Source organism: Otolemur garnettii, unplaced genomic scaffold, assembly GCF_000181295.1.
Source record: "Otolemur garnettii isolate 467f Iridium unplaced genomic scaffold, OtoGar3 scaffold00004, whole genome shotgun sequence".
Classification (NCBI taxonomy): domain Eukaryota; kingdom Metazoa; phylum Chordata; class Mammalia; order Primates; family Galagidae; genus Otolemur; species Otolemur garnettii.
The window spans coordinates 24,575,889-24,599,566 of NW_003852399.1; the positions used below are offsets into that span (position 1 = coordinate 24,575,889).

Consider the following 23,678-nt stretch of genomic DNA (forward strand, 5'->3'; position numbering starts at 1 on the left):
GCACTCTACCAAGGGCGATAAAGTGAGACTGTCTCTACAAAAAACAAACAAACAAATAAAACTTATGTGATAGTTTCAAGAACAGTCCAACAGATCTTCCTTTTCAAACATGGGTAGATAACCCTAATTTTCAAAGTTCAAAATACATTTCCCCACCTCTTTTCTTTGCAGTTGCTTGTTGTAGTCATGTTGTTACATATTTATAGTGAGGCATGAGCAGTTACAGCTGCTTTTTACCCTGAATTTATTTGAAGTAGAAGTTGGTCATAAAGCTTCAAATCATAAAGCAGTAGTTCCTGAAATTTTTATTTAGAAACCTCAGTTATATATCCCTTTAAGGATTTAAAAAATTATGTTTAGATGAAGTCTATAAAGACTCTTTGCATTTTCTTTTTGGTACTTACCATTTTGTTGTTGTCTAAGAACGACGACGGTCAACCCCTGCCCCAAAAGAAGAGGAAAAGGTGAATGAAGAGCAGTGGTCTCTTCGGGAAGTTGTTTTTGTGGAAGATGTTAAGAATGTTCCTGTTGGCAAGGTTTGTTCAAAATATCTAAGAATTAATTAATAACAGAAGTATAATGACATTGATTATCCAAGGATTTGGTAATCCAAGGTTGGTATCTATGAATCCTTTCTTTAAGGCTGTTTCATTTATCACTTTCAGTGGTTTGTTTAGTTGCATCCCTGAATCTGATGCCGATCTGTCTCCTCAGTCCTTTATGCATCTCAGGCATTTATGGTGATATTTTGCTTTTAAAAAATATTATTTTGGAATATTTTTAGATTATAGAAAATTTATACAGAAATATATTACTTTTTGGTGCAGTCTATTCTTTGGAATTATTATCTAACTGGATGGTGTTCCATAACATTTAAAATTCTTTCTTTCTCTCTCTTTTTTTTTTTTTTTTTTTTTGAGACAGTGTCTTTGCCGCTCTGGGTAGAGTACTGTGGCATTGTAGCTCACAGCAACCTCAAACTCTTGGGCTCAAGACATCGTCTTGGGCTCAGCCTTCTAAGTAGCTGGGGCTGTGGGCACCTACTATAATGCCCAGCTAGTTTTTAGTAGAGATGGGGTCTTATTCTTGCTCAAACCTCCTGCGCTCAGGAGATCTATTTATTTCTGCCTCCTGAAGGGGCTACGGCTACAGGCATGAGCCATTGTGCCTGGTCAAAATTCTGTCTTGATACCAAAAAGCCTTATTACTTTGTCACCTTGCACTTTTGTTTTTTCCTGAAGAAGGTTTTGCCTATAAACCAAGTGAATAGAGACCATTAGCTAGAAGGACATTAATTTCACTTTTCTCCTGACACGTCTTTAAAATATGAAGAGTATCTACAAAATAAAGGTATTCACTATTGCTCATTAGATTCTGAAATGTGGTGGTCTTTTATTTATACTTAAAGAGCAGTTACACCATGTTCTGCAATTTCCAGAGGTATTTCTCATACACTATTCCCTTTTGGTTCTCAAAATAGAACGGTCATTTATAGGCAGTTATTTTCTTCTGAGAAGATGATGCTGGCTCAAAAATTAAGAGCATTAAGTAGCAGAGGTGGGACTCATATGTCTTCCTGGGCATTGCTGACCTGTCTCTATGTTGATCAGTTTGGTAGCTACTAGGTATGTATGTAGCTATTTAAATTGGTTAATATTAAATATCAAAACATCCGTTCCTCAGTCACATTAGCTTCATCTCTAGTGCTTAGTAGCATTTTAATGGCTAATGGCCACCATATTGGACACTGCTGATTTAGAACATTACCATCATCAAGAAAGTTATTGGACAGTGCTACTTTTGAGAAGGATGGGAGGAGTTCATGGATTATATTTAGTTTTTTCAGTTGACTGCCAGATATTCACAGATTGTAATTACTGGCTATGTGAGTCAGTTTTTCTCTAGCAAATGAGGTGGATTATAACCATTAAGAGCAAAGCTTTGATGCGTCTGTCCAGGTTAATTTTATAACTTGGTGATCATTAAAGAAACATATTCATAAGGAAGTAAATCCTTCAGTGTTAAAGTAGTTCAACAAATAGAATTTGAATATTAATTTCATTGACACTATTGTTGCTATTCATTGTATTTTCCTATACTTCTAGGTGCTAAAAGTGGATGGTGCCTATGTTGCTGTAAAATTTCCAGGAACGTCCAGTAACACAAACTGTCAGAGCAGCTCTGGTCCAGATGCTGACCCTTCTTCACTCCTGCAGGATTGTAGGTTACTTAGAATTGATGAACTGCAGGTAAGTGTAGAGGAGTCAGTAGGTGAACGTATGTTATGTTATGGAGTTTGAGAGCAGAATTCCTTTTGTGTCATGCAGGTTGTCAAAACTGGTGGAACACCAAAAGTTCCTGACTGTTTCCAAAGGACTCCTAAAAAGCTTTGTATACCTGAAAAAACAGAGATATTAGCAGTGAATGTAGATTCCAAAGGTAAAGATTTTATAATTTTTCAGCTGGTATATTTTATATCCTGTTAATACTTGGGCAGTAAATGGGAATAGGGTAAAATGGTTAGAGGCGTTGGCCATTGTTTTGGTCCCCTTTGTGTAACATTAGGGAATGAAATGGATGCTTGAATTGATTTACAGATACATCCTTAGATGTCAAAATTTGGTAGATAATTAAATATGTATAACAGTTTTTCTTTTATTTATGTGCTTCTGAAGGTGTGCATGCTGTTTTGAAGACTGGAAATTGGGTACGGTACTGTATCTTTGATCTTGCTACAGGAAAAGCAGAACAGGAAAATAATTTCCCTACAAGCAGCATTGCTTTCCTTGGTCAGAATGAGAGGAATGTAGCCATTTTCACAGCTGGACAGGTAGAGGCTCATTTTTACTTTTGAAGAGTGTTATATTTTTGTAAAGTTTAGGGTCTGGCTCTGGTTTTTTATTAGTACAATGTTGAAGAAGTTAGAGTATTCAACATATCTTAATACTGTGTTTTTTAACAGTATTACTAATACCTAAATTGAAAATAAATTATACCTATTGTAAAAATCAGAGATACATTTTTGAGTAGGAGTCACACAGTACTGTTTTCTCTCTATTTACAGGAGTCTCCTATTATTCTTCGAGATGGAAATGGTACTATCTACCCAATGGCCAAAGATTGTATGGGAGGAATAAGGGATCCTGACTGGCTTGATCTTCCACCTATTAGTAGTCTTGGAATGGGTGTGCATTCTTTAATAAATCTTCCTGCCAATTCAACAATCAAAAAGAAAGCTGCTATTATTATCATGGCTGTAGAGGTAATTTGAGTTTCAAACCTACTCAGCTTTTCAATATAGAAAACACTGCTAAAGTCTAGGGAGACAATCTTGAACAGATCATTCATTGCTGCTTTCTTCCCTACGAGAGCTAATAGTTAATTAGGACAACAGATGCAAGTCAATCAGTGATTATGGTGTAATTTAGAGGTGCGCAGTGATGTGGGAGCACAATAAGGAGAGATGTAAATCAGACTGTGTACAAAATCACTTCTCTGAGGAAGTGATACTTGGACAGAGTTTTGAATGACACAGTGATGAGGATAGGAGGTATTACACCAGACAACCAAGAGCAACATTTGTGAATCTCATTAATATAGTGGGAGAATGTGTACATCTTTTGATATCAAGGTAGGAATCATATAGATCAATTAGTACCAACTGATAAGTCTGTAGAGAGGCATCAGGGTGCCTTGTGTGCTAACCTAAGGGGCCTAAATTGTCCCTGAAAAGTAGCTGGAGATGGATTTAAGCTGGTAAATGACATGATCAGATTTTGTAAAAAGGATTAATAGTGAAGGATGGGTTTTTAGAATGCAGTTGGTAGAGAACAGAAGTTTAGAAATTAGAACAAGTTAATGCAGTAATCCAGGTTAGAAACAAAGTAAACTTGAACTCTTAGAAATAAGCAAGAGCAGAGGGATTTGAGAGCTCTAAGGAAGTAGAAGCCATAAAGCTAGGTAACTGGATATTAGCAATGAAAGGAAAGTTAACAAAGCCTTTGCTCTAGATGTGCTTGATGGTAAAGAAATACAGGAGGAGGAATAAAAGGAATAAGGGAAGAGGAGGCATTTTGAATGTGTTATGGTTTGTTCTGGGTGTTTCGTTAGATGTGGAGGCAGTATATTGAAAGCTGTTGGAACGGTTTCAGCCAAGATTGACCTGATTTAAAATGATCATTTTTGATGTGTTGGAGAGTACTTACGTGGTTGGGTGGAAGTAGGGAGACTCGTTAGGCTGTTAGAACAATCTAGGTGGGAATTATAGTGACTTAGCCCAGGAGGTAGAGTTATGAATGAAAAGTTCTAAATAATTAGTCATGACTTGTTTTATGATCGGTATTGTCTGAGAAATGTATTATGTGATTTTTTGCCATTATATGAACAACATAGAGTGTGCCTTCAAACGTAGATGGTATAGCATGTTACAGTGCTGGATACTGAAGGTATTTGTAAGAATGAGTATTTCTCTTCTAAGCCTATGTAAACATAGAAAAGTTATAGTAAAAATATGATAGAAAATATATTAAAAAAAGATAAGTTTATATAGGGCACTTGCTATGAATAGAGCTTGCAACACCAGAACTTGCTTTGGGTGAGCGAGTACTGAGTTAAATGGTAAGGTAGTAAGGCTTAGGACCTTACTATACACTGTAATAGACTTTATAAACACTTTACACTTAGGGTATACGAAATTTAATTTTTAATTAAATAATACTTAGCTTAAAACATGAACACATTGTATAGCTGTATAAAAAATATTTTCTTTATGTCCTTACTCTATAAGCTATTTTTTATTTTTAAGCATTTTTTTCTAGTTTAACATTTTTTTATTAAAACTAAGACACAAACACACATATTAGGTCAGGCCTACACAGTCAGTATCATCAGTGTCACTGACTTTCACCCCTACATCTCATCCCAGTAGGAGGTCAGGGGCATAATATACATGGAGCTATCATCTTCTATGAAAACATACCTTCTGTATTATCTCCTGAAGGATCTCCTGGAGGCTATTAGACGAAGTATATTCTAAAAAAGTACATTAACAGTTTGTCATTATCAAGTATAATGTTCTGTACAGAATTATATGTGCTATAATATGAGCAGTGTGTTGTGCTGTGATGGTACAACAGATATGAAGTCATTGGGCCTTAGAAATATTTTATCGACATTATAATCTCATGGGACACTGTCTCATGTACAGTCTGTTGTTGACCAAAATGTCATTATGTAGTGCATGGCTGTATTTAATATATTTTAAAGGTAAAACTAACAGGATTGCTATTTGCTAAATGTAGGGTATCTAATAGAAGAAGAAAGAGGGTGAAAGGTTTTTGAGGAATGAAGTTTCATTTATTGACTCAAAGACTGTATAGGTACAAAGAAGATTCAAGAAGTGTAGGGGATATAGTATCAGGAGTTTAGTTTTAGACATGTGAAGTTTAAGGTGTCTGTTAAATACCCAGGAGATGGTGAGTAGAAAGTTAGATGTCAGAAGACCAGGGGAGGACCACGCTGGAGAAATATGCTTGGGAGTTGTTATTTAAAGGAATTAACGCTGAATAAATCGTCAAAGTTGTCAAGAAGAGAATAGGTCCAAGGACTGAGCCATGAGAATAGCCTCGGCATTTAAATGCCAGGGTGATAAAGAAGAACCAGCATAGAGGAAAGCACCTTGTGTCTTGGTAGCCAGGTGAAGAGCATGTGTTGAGCAGGATGCAGTGATCTGTGTCAAATGAGGCCATAGGTAAGTAAAGTGGTACTGAATATTAACTATTGAATATAGCTCCATGTAGGTAATTGTTGATAGTAGGAATGAAAACTTAATTAGAGTGTACTAAGGACAAAACAGAAGGTGAGGAATTGGAATTTTCCTATAAAGGATGGAAATGGAGCTCAACATGGGAGCTTATTTACCCCCTCCCCTCATTAGGTTGGAGGTGATAAGCAAACTTTTTTAGAACTACATTTAAAATAGACTGAATCTAGGTGCTCCTGAAAGCTACTTGTAAGCTTTTATTTAGAAACATAGACTCCGTCTCACTTCAGCTTCCATTGTAACTTACTAGACTAGTGTGGTTCCAAACTGTAAGGGGAGATGATAAGGTAGCTGTGGCCTGTACTTAACCCCTAGAAATAGACTTCACATAGGTTTAAAATTCTTGGTTGGTTGCCAACATTTAAAAATCACACAGGATTTATATAGGGTAGACATAAAGTTCATGTGCAATTTAAATAGTTTAACATAGTAAATTGCATATGAACTTTATATCCACTTTGTATTTAAAATCCAGCTTCTCGGTTCTTAAAAAAAAATCAGATAAAATTTGGCCCCATAATCTACATCCCAGAAACATTTGCCTGCCCCCTTTAAAGCCTATATGTGGTCCTTCCAAATGATTGCAGTCCCTGCTACCTACAATTTGTTGCCCTGAGTCCATGTGTTGCCTTTTATTATATAACTTGTGTTATCTTTTTTACAGACACCATCCTTCACTTATTTGTATTACTTCAAATGTAGGCATTTGATTCTGTAACTCCTGTACTTTGTCAAGATCTCAGGGGTAGAGATAAAATGTGCCATCATCCCACTGGTAGGGACAGTGTGTCATTTATCTTTGTACCTCAGTAATAGAGCTTGATGCATAGTAGACCCACAAGAAATTATTTTTACTGAACTCTCTGCCCTTTGCTATAGGAATAAGTGACAGATACAACATATAGTGGTGAGGAATGAACCTTTTTCTTTGTAACACTAAGCTAAGTTTGATACTAATACCTCAGTGCAAGAGTTTATTTAAGTATGTAGTTTAGCAGGCTGAAAAGGAAACCTTCCTGTAGAGGAGCTACTTCTAACCCAGTGACTGGCTATTTGCTTGAAAACAGTTTATGTTTTATAGCAGTGTAAAGCAGAACATCCCGATTTTAGTTGCCTCTGAAAGTACTATGCTTTTTATTCTTTAGAAAGACTTTGACATACTACCTCAACATATTGATTAGTGTATAAATTTCCTCATACATTGGCAAGTTCAGTATTAGGTAGCCCACCTCATGAACTGGAGCTTTCTATTGATGGGATAACCTCAGAGCCATAGTGAGTTCCACAATCAAAGTGGCCTGTTTCACCTGTGGTAGGTACTGAAAATTGGTGTTTAGATGTATTTTCTTTTCTTTTTCCTCCCCTTTTTGAGACAGGGTCTACCCCTGTTGCCTAGGCTGGGGAGCGCTGGTGTTGTCTTAGCTCGCTGCAACCTCAAACTCCTGGGCTCAAGTGGTCCTCCTGCCCCAGCCTCTCAAGTAGCTGGGACTATATCCTATACCTAATTTTTCAGTTTTTTGTAGAGATGGGAGCTTACTCTTGTTCAGGGTAGTCTCAAACTACTTGGCCTCAGGCTTCCAAAGTGCTAGGATTAGTGAGCCACTTTGTCTGGCTTAGATATATTTTGTTGTATGGACACTTTTGTAACCCCAATTTTAACCTCCCCATAACATTGGGGGAGAGGAGAGTTTATTTAGGCAGTTTTAGGGAAGGTGACAATGACAAGTTGTTTGAATGCAGTTTTTTCCCCCTTTGTTCCCCAGTGTACTCTTTTTCCATCTGCTTTTTTAAAGTTCCTATATGTAGTTAAAATGAACAAATTTGTTTTATAAAACTAAAACTTTATGTTTAGGCCATTAAATATTCCAAAACTTCGTTTTCCATTCTAAAAGAAGTACATTTGAACTTCTTAGTATTCATGCAGTTTTGTCAGATAGTTAATGATAATGTTCTATGAATACTTATCAGTACAACCATGTCTTTGACAATTAAGTACATTAGTAATCACCTTTCAGAATTATACCTGTCATAATTCCAGGAGAACTGAAGATTTTATTTTTTATATACCACAGTGTAATAGAGCATAAGAGGGTGTGAGCATAAGAGGTGGAATAGAATTTACACCTTTTGTGTAATTGGTTAACAGTAGGGTTCCAATTTGATAGTTATATAATGTAAATCATAGACTGGCAAACTATAGTCTGTGTACCAAATCCAGCCATTCCATAAGGCTCCTTTTCTTCTACAAAGGGTTGAGTTAGTTGTGAAAGATAAAGATATTCGCTGGTCTGTTAGAGAAGTTTGCATGCCCATTTCTATTCCTATGCTTTGCTTAAAGGGTACCCCCCAAGTTCTAGTACTTTTGCAGGCCATTTGAAATTATCTCTACTTATTTGCAGATTTGCTTATATGTTATTTTTTCGGCCCTGAGAAATTTTTGACATAAGTAATAGGCTATTAAAATTCATTGAAGCTTTTTTCCCTAATTTGTTTGAGCATAGAAACAAACCTTAATGCAACACATTCTACGCTGTGACTATGAGGCCTGTCGACAGTATCTTATGAATCTTGAGCAAGCGGTTGTTTTAGAGCAGAACCTACAGATGCTACAGACATTCATCAGCCACAGATGTGATGGAAATCGAAATATTTTGCATGCTTGTGTATCAGTCTGCTTTCCAACCAGCAATAAAGAAACTAAAGAAGAAGAGGGTGAGATTAAGAGCTATTACAAAGTATATAAAGAGCAGTTTTAGACAGATTTGAAAATATGCTGTTAAAGGAAAGAAAAGCAAATCACTAAAGAATTAATATATGTGTTCTTTTTTACTTGGTTTTGTAAATCTTTTTCAGAAGGTAAAAATAGGGTTTGTAACACAAGTAAATAAAATTTTTATCAGTTTGTTTTTATTTAAAAATATTCTGTATGATACATACAAAATGGATATGCAATACAAAGTGATCGTTACTTATTTTTGTTATCATGGGAATTATTTAGTAAGTAAAGACAAGTTATATTGTTGTAATTTTTATTCCAATTCTTAGACTACAGATAGGAAAAATCACTTAGTGAGTTGTTGGATGTTTTTGGAAAGTAAATAAGCTTTTTTTTTTCTATAATGGTTTTAATTGGCTAAATGAAGGGAAAAACTGAAACTCTAAAGTACAACTGTGTAATTCACAATGTTTTTCTATATTTTGAATTCTGCTGTTGATAATCTGGTGGCTATAGCTTTGAGTAGTGATTTGCAGGTTTCTGACCTTTATGTCATTATCTTTGAATCACTAAAAGGATTATAAGTAATAATATAAATTTTTTCTTTCTTGGTAGTGAAAGCTAAATTTCAGTCAACTTACTAAAGTCCTCTTTTTTTTTTTTTTGGCCAGGGCTGGGTTGGAACCCACCACCTCCAGCATATGGGGTCGGCACCCTACTCCTTTGAGCCACAGGTGCTGCATAATGACCTCATTTTTGACCTTTAGGAGTTGAAAAGTAGATAGATAAGGAAACAAATGACATATTAAAGGTCATAGTTCAATCTGTCTTAAATGTTTATTGCCTTAAGGGGGAAAAGTAAGCAATTGGTTATCTAGTGTATAAATTAGAGCACTCAACATATAGCAGTTAGTATTTCTTGGCATGTACTCAATATATTATTTTTGACGTTTTGGTTAATTTAATTTTTTCTCTTATGTTTCAGAAGCAGAGCGGTCTGAAAGGAATACATTTGCAGAAAGGCTTTCTGCTGTTGAGGCCATTGCAAATGCAATATCAGTGGTTTCAAGTAATGGCCCAGGTAATCGGGCTGGATCATCAAGTAGCCGAAGGTAATGTGCTTTTTACCAGGAATGTTTAATTGGAGGAAAAAAACAACCGAGTACAGAGAGCAGTGTATCTCTTACCTGTCATATACATGAATTGGTGGGTCCTTTTTTGTTTTGTTTTATTCTTCCCAGTAACACTCAGGGGGAAAAAACATATGTGGTACTACTAAAGTATACAACAGTAGAATCTAGGACACTTTATACATTTGAGATGTTCTAAATCCATCATTCTTTCTTCCTAGGAAGTTATTTTGTTTAGCTGGAGAACAATTAATATAATAATTGAAAGTATCTCAATCTTCTATTTTCAGATTGCTTAATTAGATCAGTTTCTCAGATATTCAGATATTTTAATCTGGAAAGAAATAGGAGGTTGATGTATATTATGAATGCTTGATGTTTAAATTTTAGGCTTTCTGAGTTGTGAGATGGACAAACCTTTATAACACATTAAAAATTGCTAGGTGTTTGACTAGATGATGAGTATAAAGAATTCAGGATACAGTTTTCTTTCTGTGTGAAAAAGCACATTTATTCTACATACAAGGAACCAGAATTCTTGGTTACTGACAGGTTATTAATGGAAGCACTGCTCATTGTGTGCTAAAGTGATAGGTTGTAAAGTCTATTTAAAATGAAGACTGTACTTGCCTATCTGTTCCATATTTATCCATTTAAAAAAATGCTTATTTTTCAATTGGCACCAGGAAGTCTACCACCTTGGTAGCTTCCCGTGTTTAAAAACATACTGAAGTGAGATTTATCTAAAACTATTTGTGGGTGACCAAATTATAATTTAAAACAGTACAAAAGCATTACATAGATTATTCAAAATGGAAATATCACTAGTTTATTTATTTAGGACTACACTAGTCAGAGTGTTTGGTCTAAAGTGAAAAGCAACTTAAATTCTTCACGAAGAAATTAGTGTCTGAATTATTTCAGGTATTTCATTTCCTCAGGGAAATTACAGGTACAAATCAAGTTGGACTCTGATATGGTTTGTCCAATGCCAGTGCTGCCATCTTTTTTTCTTGTAAGGATTATTTTGAAGGCAAAGACTAAAAGGAGCTTCAAGAGTGGGTGATGTGTTGCTCACAGAAATAATTTGCAGAGTAAGCTCCTTTGAGGAATTTGCCGAAGATTTCACTGCAGTGCTCTTAACCAGTTCAAACTCAGGGCTGCCGGTTGAACAGATGAAAGCACAGGAGTCTTATTATCCACGCCGGGCAGTAGGAAGTCCACAGACTCTGCTTCATTGAAGTGAAACCCTCCTCTAGCCTACAATGGATTTTCTAGGCGATGCCCCTTGATGAGTATGCAGGGGATTCATGAGCTGTAAGCTCAAACTGATGCAATTTCAATATTGAATGGAGTACTGTTAAATGCCTTCAGATGATGATTTGACTCAAGTTTTATTATGTGACTCAATAGTTCCTGAGTACAAAGGGCAGATTTAGTGGAAAGCTTGATTGATGCATCTGATTGCAGGTGTATGTACTCTAGAGGTTGTTAATCTGGAAGACACATGACCTTCGCTTTTTTGTCACAGTGTTATGTTTGAACATGACTGGATTCTAAGGCTTCTGTAGCATGGATATAACGTGCTAACAAAGAGGAAATTACATCATCATTGAATTCTTCCATATTGTCAGAAAATACGATGACTACAGGCAAGCCTATACGAAGAAATGTCAAAACTCTGAAACTTAGCAGCCAAGGTGGTATCTCCTCAGTATTGTCCTCAGCCACTGAGGATACAGGTGAATCTTCATGAATTGTGTACAACATCTTGAAGAATAATTTTCTTTTTTTGTTTTTTGTTTTTTTGTTTTTTAAGAATCTATATGAGGAGCTGGGCATTGTACTTAAAAATGTTCCCAAGAACTAATGAAGAAAAAAGGTTAAGGACAATTTAAAAAATGACAAGAATTGACCCCCCTCATTAAATATTGAATTGACTACATCACAACAACAAAGTTGGGAGTTTGCAAGTTCAAGATGAGACTATGGTCTCAATTTATCTTCATCTAAGCTAGTGGTTGGGGAATAGCCCACATATGTTTTGTTTGGCCTGTGCAATGTCAATTTTTTTTTTAATTTGATGAGCAGGTATGCCTTTAGTTTACCACTACTCCCTATTTCTTACACCTAACTGCCCTTTACTCATTTATTTTACCTTTCTGATCCATTAACCTTTGAGTTTGTGACCCTGGTGTAAGCATTCTTCTTGAGAAGGCCAAAATATGCATGTATTTTCAGGTTATTTGCAGTACCTCCCAAATATTGCTGATTTTTTTTTTTCTCTGTACTTTGAGTACAACATGTTAGAATACTAAGTGTCTGTGTCGAGCTTAATTAAAATTGTATAGGAGCATCACAGTGTGAACAGTCACCATGGTGTGTGCTGTTACTGGTAAGGATTCTGCCTTTCCTCTGGGTAATGTCTTTGGACAGGGAAGTGACTTTGACTGAAATAATTAATGTGCCATGCTCCCTTCCATATTAATAAAGACTTTTAAACTCAGATTTCTAAATTGGGAAAAAAGAAGACATTGATAATATAGAAGAATTTTTGGTATTTTTTTAATAGTAAATGCTATAATAGCAAATATATTATTTGAGACCTTAAATCTTACTTTGCAGAATCTTCCAAAGAGTTTTTTATTCCAAAAGTACATCATATGTAAGCATTATAAAATAGATTATGTTCCTGAAAGTAGCCTCTAAAGTAATTATTGTGAATGCTTAAAAAAAATTTCCTTGACTTGGTGCCTGTAGCACAGTGATTAGGGAGCCAGCTACATGCACCGAGGCTAGGGGGTTTGAGCGTGGCCTGGGCCAGCTAAACAATGACAACTACAACAGGAAACTAGCCAGGCGTTGTGGCGGGCGCCTGTAGTCTCAGCTATTTGGGAGGCTGAGGCAAGAGAATTGCTTAAGCCCAAGAGTTAGAGGTTGCTGTGAGCTCTGACACTGCAGCACTCTACTGAGGGTGACATAGTGAGACTGTCTCAAAAAAAAATTTTTTTTTCCTTATAAAATTAAAAATGTATTAATATGGTAAAACACTTTATCCTCAGATTAAGTAATTGCAGTTAGAGATTCAAACATTAATAAAACTTTAAAATTTATTTTTAGATTTATTATGGTTACTTAGTAGTAAGGTATTAGGTCTTTCACATTCGTGTCTTTGGAATTGATTCTACATGGGAGAATGAAGTCCCTGTGTGTTGCCTGGCCCTTAAAATGGAGTTTTTATCCACTTAGAAGTTTTAAAATTGTGGCTGAGGGATTTGGTTTTTGTGCTCTTTCTTAAATCGTTGTTAGTTCTAAATGTATGAATTTTGTAGCCTTTGTAAGATCTTATTCAAAGGTAAAGTATAGATTTTTGTACAGCTAGTTACCAATTCCCCTTAAAAATTCTGTGTTTATGATTATTTTATTTTTTTTAGTGATGTGTACACCTGTACAGTATTTTTTTTTATAGCAGGAGAAAAAAATCACGCCCAGATATTAATCTAACAACATATTTTACAAGCTCTAAGTTTCATTAATTTTATTGAGATGCAAGTTGTACTGTTAAATTTTTTTTTGTATAAAAAATAAATCTAAATTGGTCTTTGTTTTCAAACTACTTGTGTGGATATTAGTTCAATTACTTTTAAGATCACAGAAAAGGGATTTACTAGGTGAACAATACTGGTTTTGTGCTAATCAGTAGGTTTGCTGTCTATTATTAAGCTGATTCTTACTGATTATAAACAGGGGACAGAAAAATTTTTTGTTTTACTGTTTAGCTGATCATTTAACTGTATGAAAGATTCCTAATCTTATTGCACTGCATCTTTTGTTCCCTGTGTTTAAGTTTGTGTGGGAGCTTAATATAGTGGTTTTAGTTCTGAGTGGGGCACTAGAAGCCCCCACTTTCATCTCTGTCCCTCACTGATTTATTCTGTGATTCCAGAATTGGCATTTGTACTTTACAACCCTTGCCCAGAGTGTTTCCTTTGCTTTGATTTCAGATGAGAAGTTCTATACACCTTTCATTACATTTAAACATGGTAACGAACACTGATTTTGTCCATGTTCTTTTAGTTTGAGATTACGGGAAATGATGAGACGTTCATTGAGAGCAGCTGGTTTGGGTAGACATGAAGCTGGAGCTTCATCCAGTGACCACCAGGATCCAGTTTCACCCCCTATAGCCCCCCCTAGTTGGGTTCCTGACCCTCCTGCGATGGATCCTGGTAAGATCTGTTATTTAATTTTATGTGGTATTTAACAAAAAGACAAGGTCATGGGAAAAGAAACTGAACATTTTAATGGGATATTTAGAAATTTAAAATATTTGAAAGCATGATGAGTATTTTAACTAATTTAGTTATAAAATTTGATCTGAGATTAAACGGGTTTATATTTTAAAAATTAAACTTACAGAAACTCTTATTAGGTACCACTCTTTTAGTCAAATATTTATTTCTGTATTGGTAAAAATATAGATAGTCCCTTTATTAGTCAAGTCAATGATTTGCTTAGTAGATTCCTTCTCTTATAGTTTGGAAAAGAAGTTTTTACTTAAACCTCTGTCCAGTTTGATTTTTGGCTTGCAGAGAAAAGTTTTAAGGCCAGTTAAGAGAGCATGTTAGGGATATGTTGCCAATAATGATGTACATCCTGCTGTTCTGTTTACTGAAAGATGGTGACATTGATTTTATCCTGGCCCCTGCTGTGGGATCTCTTACCACAGCAGCAACTGGCACTGGTCAAGGACCAAGCACCTCCACTATCCCAGGTAAGAATCTGTACCATTTTGTCTGCCTAGGCATTTGGAAGAAAAAAAGGACATATATTGGTTATAGGGTTTTACACATATACATAATCTCAAGGAGACTATTTTTCTTAAAAAGGTAATTCTCTGAATTACCTTTTATATGTCTATGAAAACGTGTAGTGTGTATGTACCTATATTTAGAAATCAGTTGAGATTTATCATTTGTGTTAATGTGTTTAAATTCTTTGTAATGAAGTTTATTACTAATGCTAGAATATTGTTCTGGTGGTTAATTTAACGTATGTCTGATATATTATTCCCAAATATTTATTTACTCTGTTTTATTTACTATTGCTTTGGTAACAAATGGATCTGCTTAATTGCAGGTCCTTCCACAGAGCCTTCTGTAGTAGAATCCAAGGATCGAAAGGCGAATGCTCATTTTATATTAAAATTGTTATGCGACAGTGTGGTTCTACAGCCCTATTTACGGGAACTCCTTTCTGCCAAGTAAGATTTAATATACTTTTCATGTGCAGATATAGCTGAGCTTAACTTTTTACTGTTAAAGTTGATCTTCTTGCAATGTATGGATGATTATGTGAATTTAAAAGAATTTACTGGAATCAAGCATTATATTGCTACTGAGCTGTAGGTAAAGAGGACTTCTTAATATCACATAGCATACACTAAATGAATACAGACCAACTTTTATGTTAGCTTATTAGGGAATACATTTATGTGTTTAAAAGATCACAGAATAGTCACTCTGTGACTGAAACTACATTTAGTTTTTTATTTTATCACAAATATTTATTTTATAATCTAAAAGGAAAGCAATTAGTATTTAATGTTTCTATGTACAATTTTTCTCATTTTAGGGATGCAAGAGGGATGACCCCATTTATGTCAGCTGTAAGTGGCCGAGCTTACCCTGCTGCAATTACCATCTTAGAAACAGCTCAGAAAATTGCAAAAGGTAATTTATTCCAGGTTTTAAATGATTTACTTGTTTTTCAATTTGAGTAGATTATCCTTCTGTACATATCATATTTATTCAAAGCTAATTTCTGTATATAAATAATATAATTGGAAATTATCAGGGTAATTCTTATGAGTCTATAAAATTCATGTGAACTTTTCTCTATATTGTGTCTTCCAACTTACTATCAAAAACCAGCTGCTATAAATTTCTTGACTTTTAAAAAAAATTCTGTAATGGGTAGTATAAAATGTTTTGAAAATACATATTGATTACTGGTAAAATATGTCAGTGCTCAACTGGTGGTAGTGATAAAAGTTTATAGAAGAGGCAGATGTCTTTTTTTGTCATTACTTCTGACTTGGAGTTCCTGCTTAACAGAAGGCATTACGAACATCAATTCTTGGCGTCCAGACTTTAAAAGATTAAAGAAGTTAATGTTTTTAAAAATACTGGTGATAAATAATTTATGAGATGGTCCATAATTTGCTAAATACAGCTAGTCTTGAAGGAGTCACCTCCCTCCCCTGAGACAGAGTCTTATTATGTTGCCCAGGGTAGAGTGCTATGGCATCAGCCTAGCTCACACTAACCTCAAACTCCTGGGTTCAAGCTGTCCTCCTGCCTTACCCTCCTAATAACTGGAGGCTGCAACAATGCCCAGCTAATTTTTCTAGTTTTAGAGAGGAGAGTCTCACTCTTGCTCTGGCTGTTCTCGAACTCCTGAGCTCTAGTAGTCCTCCTGTCTCAGCCTCTCAGAGTGCTAGTATTACAGGTGTGAATCACACATCTGGCCAGGATTAGCGTTTTAATTGTTTGACACAGACCTAAGAATTCAGATGATTGATGTATATAGTGTGTTTGTTTGTATTATCATAATTTGTGGTTTGGTATAATACAATTACATTTTGCTATACTTTGTACCAAAATTAGTTGGATTTCCTGGCATGCTGACATTATATATATCAATGTTTAAAGTAATTACAATTTCTGATTTGTACTACATATGTTAAGTCTTTCCCATTTAAAGAAAATAATAGGTGGCTAATTAAGTCTTTTCCTGATAGATATACTACTGTATTCTTAATCTTTTTAGCTGAGATATCTTCAAGTGAAAAAGAAGAAGATGTATTTATGGGAATGGTTTGCCCATCAGGTACCAACCCTGATGACTCTCCTTTATATGTCTTGTGTTGTAATGATACCTGCAGTTTCACGTGGACTGGAGCAGAGCACATTAATCAGGTAAGTTATTTTACATTTGCCCGTATTTATGCTATCTTCATGGTTTCTTTTTTACCCTATGACAATCACTAAACTTTATTTTTCAGCTTTGGAATTGTAAGTCTAAATTTTATTTTCCTACTCTAATTATAAAATCCTCCAAGGAAAATTAATTTTGAAATGAGGCAAAAGAGCTAATTGCTAAATTAAGTGTGGCATATCATAAAAATTAGAAATCTTCACTGGGTAGTGTAATCTGATCCACAACTCTGATACAGATTTTACAACTGTAATGCCTTTTGGGAAATGATATAAATTATTTTCATCCTAATGGTAATATTTGATTTTTCATTTGCATAATTTTCTAGAGTGTATATTCCTCATACTCTTTTGTAACTCCTTGTTTTCTAGAGCATATTTTAGTCTTATGTGGATATTGAATTGTTTTAGAAAATACTAGAAAGAATTTTATGATGAGGTGTACATGTAATTATTCTTTTAAAAGTATACTCTTAATTTTAGGATATTTTTGAGTGTCGAACTTGTGGCTTGCTGGAGTCACTTTGTTGTTGTACAGAATGTGCAAGAGTTTGTCATAAAGGTCATGATTGCAAGTGAGTATAATTCTGGTTTTCTTTATTTTAATCTTATAAACTGTTTAGATTTATATTGCTTTATGGAAGTAACCTGTATTAAGGCATGTATTTAATCGTTGCATAGTTCAGGAAACTTGAGGTTAAATTTCTCTTTTTAAATCAGTCTATGTATAAAATTGCGGTACTTGATTTAGAATGTACTGTGAAATGTCTGTTTTCTGCTAGTTTTGACATATCCCTCTTTAAATCAAAATTGGACAGTGTTCTAAGGAATATATGATCAGATACTGAGACTCAGATTAGATTAGTGTTTGGGGAAATTTATCTCTAGAATCTTTCTGTCTTGTGTCTTGGGATGCCTGTAGTAAGGACTACTAGAAGAAAATTGCCATAGGCAGTAAGCCCAATCATGGTGAATGTCTGGACTGTGCTTTATTTACTTCTTAAACTAAATGCACTAATCTTTCCATCAGCAGTAGGGTTACCACAGCTAGTTCTATTAGTTTTCACAGACCTAAGAAGTAATGAAAGCCTTAGCGCTAATATGTATTATCTATAGTTCCTTAGGATTATCAGCAGGGACATCAGCTATAAAGAGCTATAGATGTATAGTTCCTATAGGTAATAGAGAATTGGCTTATAAAAACCATCTCTTATCCCTTAAAATAAGTAATTACTTATGACAAGTATAATATTTTAATAGCTACTGATGCTTATTTATAATTTTTGTTAAAAGAATTTTGCCTAATATTTTGTCTTTAAGTATCTAAATAAGTGTGGTAATTTATTATTAATTATTTACTAAGTGTACTCACTGTACTAGATGAATCTTGATAAATAAGACAATCTTTGTCCTGTTAGTTTTCACAGTCTTGTCAGAGGACACGAGCAATCTGCCCATTCAGGATTATGGGGTTTGTTAGATACATGTAGGAAGACCACTGGAACTGAATTGGGACTATGGAGAAGACATTCCAAATGTGACTACACCCAGTTCATTACAGGGTGCCTCTTCTCATGGGACTTTCATGTTGGTTTATAGACTTTCTATCACTAATCCTTCTTATTATGAAGGCTTTAATTATTATATTCTGCATTTAGTAGTTAACAAGGATTCTGTCTGGTTCCAATGAATCATGCCTCCATAATGTCAGTATGTAAAACTTTGTTTTAGAAATTTGTTTTTGTACTTACGTATGAATTCTTTATAGACTCAAACGGACATCACCAACAGCCTACTGTGATTGTTGGGAGAAATGTAAATGTAAAACCCTAATTGCTGGACAGAAATCTGCTCGTCTTGATCTACTTTATCGCCTGCTCACTGCTACTAATCTGGTCACTCTGCCAAACAGTAGGCAAGTAGGATTTTGAGGATTAACACATCTGAGTAGCCCTTCCCCCTGCTTACAACAATGTTCTGTTTTGCAGGGGAGAACACCTCTTACTGTTTTTAGTGCAGACAGTGGCAAGGCAGACCGTGGAGCATTGCCAGTATAGGCCACCTCGAATCAGGGAAGATCGTAACCGAAAGACAGCCAGTCCTGAAGGTAAGTAAACTTGACATTTAGGAAAAGCAGTATGTTTTATTTCTGTCTTACTTACCATGTCTTTTTCATTTTAGATTCAGATATGCCTGATCATGACTTAGAGCCTCCAAGATTTGCCCAGCTTGCATTGGAGCGTGTCCTACAGGATTGGAATGCCTTGAAATCTATGATTATGTTTGGGTCACAGGAGAATAAAGACCCGTATGTATTTATTAAATATTTTTAGATTTACATATTTCCCATGTTAGTAAAGGCTTTTTACAGTGTCTTTCCTATCCCATTAAGTCTTAGTGCCAGCAGTAGGATAGGCCATCTTTTGCCAGAAGAGCAAGTATACCTCAATCAGCAAAGTGGCACAATTCGGCTGGACTGTTTCACCCATTGCCTTATAGTCAAGTGTACAGCAGATATTTTGGTAAGTTCTTTGAATGTTTACTACAAGTATAAGAAAAGTATGTGTTTCAAGTACACTTTTTTGGCTGGGAAATTAAAAAAGAATTTAAATCATAAGAAGACATTGATGTGGTGGCATTGCATTTGTTTCTCTTTGGAAAACAACTTGGTATTACGCACCATAAGAATATCAGTGTCCTAAGAACTTGTCATAAAGAAATAATTTACAGTATGAGAAAGATAAAATCATGTTCCAGAATAATGAAAAATAAAAAGTAAAAAGTACTTTTATGTGCCCCAAAATAGCAGACTGTTGAATCAAATTATAGCTCAGCACTTACTGAAATATATGGGTTTTAAAATAAAGCAATTTAGAAGTAAAGGTTATTATAAGCAATCTTCCAAGAATGAAAAAGACTATGAAATTTGTTGTTCTCTGTCATTAATATCTGTATGATAAACATGCATAGAGAAGAGACCAACAAGCAATAATGGTTCAGTGAGAGAGATAGGATTATGAATTTATTAACATAAATATTTGAATCTACTTCCTGTTTTGTTAAGTACCCTATAGGGAGTAAAATATATTTATATATTTGATATTGTCTTCTAAATATTAGTTGATGTACATAAGACTATGGGACAAACAAAAAAGAAGTCATGCATTTGGGACCCCACTGAATGTCAAACAGAGTGTTAGGTGCATCAAATAAATTTAATCACTGACCTTGTACATTTTTTTGGTTAAATTTGAGATTTTATTATGAAACGTTAATTCTGAAAACATGTTAGAACATTTTACTTTATGAATGTCTAAACATCTTGTGAAATATCTTAACATTAATGGTGTGATTGCAATTTTTTAAAGCTTTTAGATACTCTGCTAGGTACTCTAGTGAAAGAACTCCAAAACAAATACACACCTGGACGTAGAGAAGAAGCTATAGCTGTGACAATGAGGTTTCTACGTTCAGTAGCAAGAGTTTTTGTCATTCTTAGTGTGGAAATGGCTTCATCTAAAAAGAAAAAGTAAGGCATTCTTTTTGATTTTGGCTTTGCTACCATTTTTCACACATTTTTTTGTGATACTAATATTAGATATATCAAAAGATTCATGAAAGATTCCTGTATTTTTGCTCTAGCAACTTTATTCCGCAACCAATTGGAAAATGTAAGCGTGTATTCCAAGCACTGCTACCTTATGCTGTAGAAGAATTGTGCAATGTAGCAGAGTCACTTATTGTTCCTGTCAGAATGGGGATTGCTCGCCCAACTGCACCATTTACTCTGGCTAGTACTAGCATAGATGCCATGCAAGGCAGTGAAGAATTATTTTCAGTGGAACCACTGCCACCACGACCATCATCTGATCAGTCTAACAGGTAAATTCCTACCTGGTAAAAGATTCTGATTCTTTCTCTGGAAATGTCATATTTGTCTTACTAAATCCTTTGCATAAGCACTCACATGGCATACTTGGTAATTATTTTAACAAATGTTAGAGATTTTGCTTTGGAACATATGAAAACACTTTAAAAATTAAACATGTGTCTGCACATCTATATCTAATAGACATGTAACTCATATATCTGTTGTTTTCTTTTTTTCTTTGGAAAGGCACTTTATTATGTTAATGAAGTAGCATTTTGTGAAAAGACCTGTAACTTTCTCCGTGTCTGAAGGCTTCAGCTGAGGGGCAACTTGTTTATGTCAACAACCACCAGAATTCTGGAATTTTAAAAGATTGTCTGCATAATGTATTATCAAGGATAGGGTTAAAACAATTTCATGATAACTATACTAATTATGGTATTATTCTTAATTCTCATTTATCTTTTCTATTTGTATGATACTTTCTCTAACTAGACTGTAAACTTGTTGAGACAGTGTTTACAAACTATAACTTTCTGGTATCCTTCAGCAAAGAGCTTCTCAAACTTTAACATATATGCATATTAAAGGTGGCATATACCACCCTACTGAGTGTAAAGTCACTCGGGATCTATTCAAATACAAGTGCCCATTCTCTTGGTCTGGGGGTGAGGCCTGAGACTTTATATTTCTTTTACGTTCTCAGGTTATGCCAGTGCTACTGGTTTAGGAGCTATGCTTCTTTTTTTTTTTTTTTTTTAATTATAGCTATGTATATTAATACTAACATGGGGTACTGTGTAACAGTGTTCTGTTTCTATATACAATTTGAAATACTTTCATCCAACTGGTTAACATAGCCTACATGTCTTTTTCTTAGTTATTGTGTTAAGACATTTATATTCTACATTTAGAGAGATTCACATGTACCTGTATAGGATAAATCACAGGCATGATCCCACAAATCACCCATCCTCCCCTATGCTTTTGAGTTGCAATGCTCTAGAGAACTTTGGCAAACAAGCCTGAGTTTTGTTACCTTGTGTATGTGAAACAAGGTTTTGATAAAGATCTTAAGGACTGAAAGACCTTTCTTCCCCTTCTGGAAAGTGTCTTTGTGAAGAAGGATGGTCTTCTTTATTATTTGGGAAGTTCCCAAGACTTCATCCCTGGGTTTAATCTCCATATGCCAGTATATGTGTCCTAACTCTTTTCCTTTATTGCTAGGTCTCCCTTTAAATCTATATCCAGGTTTGTCTGACAAACCTCTCTCATAGTAGCCTTAACCTGATATACCTCCAGGACTTACTGGTTAAACCTACCCCATTATCAAATGATTTGCTAGTGAAATCTGCTTGGACTCTATATGATATTCCTGATTCTGACCTGTGAGGAACTTAATTATTAAGGTTATATTACCTTATGAACTTCTTTCTTTCTTTCTTTCTTTTTTTTTTTTTTGGAGCCAGAATCTTACTCTGGGCTAAGAGTATTAATGGCCTCAACCTAGGTCACAACAACCTCAAACTCCTGGGCTCGAGCAATCCTCTTGCTTCAGTCAGCCTCTGTAGTAGCTGGGACTACAGGTACCCACCACCATCATATCCAGCTAATTTTTCTATTTTTAGAAGAGATGGAGGTCTTGCTTTCCTCAGACTAGTTTAAAACTTCCGAGCTCAAACGTTCCTACTACTTTGGCCTCCTAGAGTGACCTTGTGAATTCTTAGTATCCTTCCCCTTTTCCTTTGTTCTAGACCATAAAAATTGTTATCTGTTGAACAGAGGTTTGGAACCATCTCCTCTCTAAATGTTCCCCATGAGCCTTTTCCTACTAAATTCCAAGATTTTGTGTCATCTTGTCTGGTAGTCTCATTATTAAAGAATTATACACTCTAAGAGTCAGGCATGGTGGCTTACGCCTATAATCCCAGCACTCTGGGAGGCCGAAGTGGGTAGATTGCTTGAGCTGAGGAGTTCAGGACCTACTAAAAATAGAAAAACTGAGGCAAGAGGATCACTTGAGCCCAAGAGTTGGAGGTTGCTGTGAGCTATATGATGCCAGGGCAACAGCTTGACACTCTGTCTCAAAAAAAAAAAAAGAATTATACTTTCTTAGGCTCTCTTATTTTTACTTCATTTCCCTTGTTTGATTCTGGGACCAGCTTCTTAAATCTTTCCAGAAGATCTCATCTGATAATCAAGAAACATTGCTAAATGTTTTCTACAACTGTTGTTGATATAACATAGAATTCTTTTATTATAATATAGTATAAGCATCTTTTCCATAGGGTATATTTTGACCATTATTTGAAGTATGTCTTTAAAAAAGCACAGACTTACTTGACTGGTCTTTGGGATTTCCCTTGTGTTGACTGGTGGAAGGTATATACCACCCTGCTGAGTGTAAAGTCACTCAGGCAGTATTATTGCTTTTTCTCTTGGTTCCTTTTACTTGCTCAAAATTTTTATGTCCTTATTAATTTGTTTCTACTCTGTCTGCATGCCTCTTATATAACAATAACTGTTACCAAAATTAAGCATTATAGATTTATTACCTGTTTTAATTTTCCCAAAAACTCATTAGATAACCACTAACGTCCTGATTTTTAAAATGAGGAAACTCTAAGGGCTAGAGAGGTCAGGTAACTAACTTTCGTTATATAGATAATTATTTAATTCTTAGAGTTAATTAACATTTAGAGGCAAGACAACAATCTAGACAGATAATCTCCCTGTCCCATACTCCTGAATAGTATATTGCAGAGTAGAGAGAGAAACTGTTCCTTGGTGATTGATGATAGTGTTGAGCCACTAGGTTAACACTGAAGCCTGCCCTACTTCACAGTCCTAAACCCTCCAGAGAGCGGGTTTGTAGTTGGAAGTTCTCTGAAGAGACTTTTTTTCCTTCTCCTGACCAACTATGGCTGAGATAGGCATGAGATATGATTTTTCTTTTATTTCACTCCTTAATGGTGCTGCCCTTTCAAGATTTAGTTGTCTTTATATATGTGATGGGGGCAGAAGAGGAGACTACTAGATGACTTCCTACCTGGTTTAGGCTCCAACCTATAATTAGGGAATCTATGGCTCTTTGAAATCCTTTCAGCCAAAGAGATATCAGCAGATGCCTTTGGGGCAAATG

General features: G+C 35.1%; 1 protein-coding gene across 3 annotated transcripts in view; it reads left to right on the forward strand.

Annotated features, from left to right (window-relative positions):
• The window catches only part of UBR5 (ubiquitin protein ligase E3 component n-recognin 5), a 153,338-nt gene that overhangs the window by 90,917 nt on the left and 38,743 nt on the right, over window positions 1–23,678 (forward strand). For all 3 annotated transcript variants that reach the window (XM_023517422.1, XM_023517434.1, XM_023517425.1), the window contains exons 16-34: window positions 424–536; window positions 2,106–2,249; window positions 2,328–2,439; window positions 2,676–2,830; window positions 3,065–3,262; window positions 8,323–8,533; window positions 9,523–9,649; window positions 13,745–13,896; window positions 14,346–14,441; window positions 14,807–14,930; window positions 15,302–15,399; window positions 16,499–16,647; window positions 17,149–17,240; window positions 18,434–18,580; window positions 18,654–18,772; window positions 18,847–18,973; window positions 19,058–19,187; window positions 20,034–20,194; window positions 20,308–20,547. In XM_023517422.1, the coding sequence (XP_023373190.1) occupies window positions 424–536; window positions 2,106–2,249; window positions 2,328–2,439; window positions 2,676–2,830; window positions 3,065–3,262; window positions 8,323–8,533; window positions 9,523–9,649; window positions 13,745–13,896; window positions 14,346–14,441; window positions 14,807–14,930; window positions 15,302–15,399; window positions 16,499–16,647; window positions 17,149–17,240; window positions 18,434–18,580; window positions 18,654–18,772; window positions 18,847–18,973; window positions 19,058–19,187; window positions 20,034–20,194; window positions 20,308–20,547 (2,695 nt within the window). The remainder of the gene's footprint in view (window positions 1–423; window positions 537–2,105; window positions 2,250–2,327; window positions 2,440–2,675; window positions 2,831–3,064; window positions 3,263–8,322; window positions 8,534–9,522; window positions 9,650–13,744; window positions 13,897–14,345; window positions 14,442–14,806; window positions 14,931–15,301; window positions 15,400–16,498; window positions 16,648–17,148; window positions 17,241–18,433; window positions 18,581–18,653; window positions 18,773–18,846; window positions 18,974–19,057; window positions 19,188–20,033; window positions 20,195–20,307; window positions 20,548–23,678) is intronic.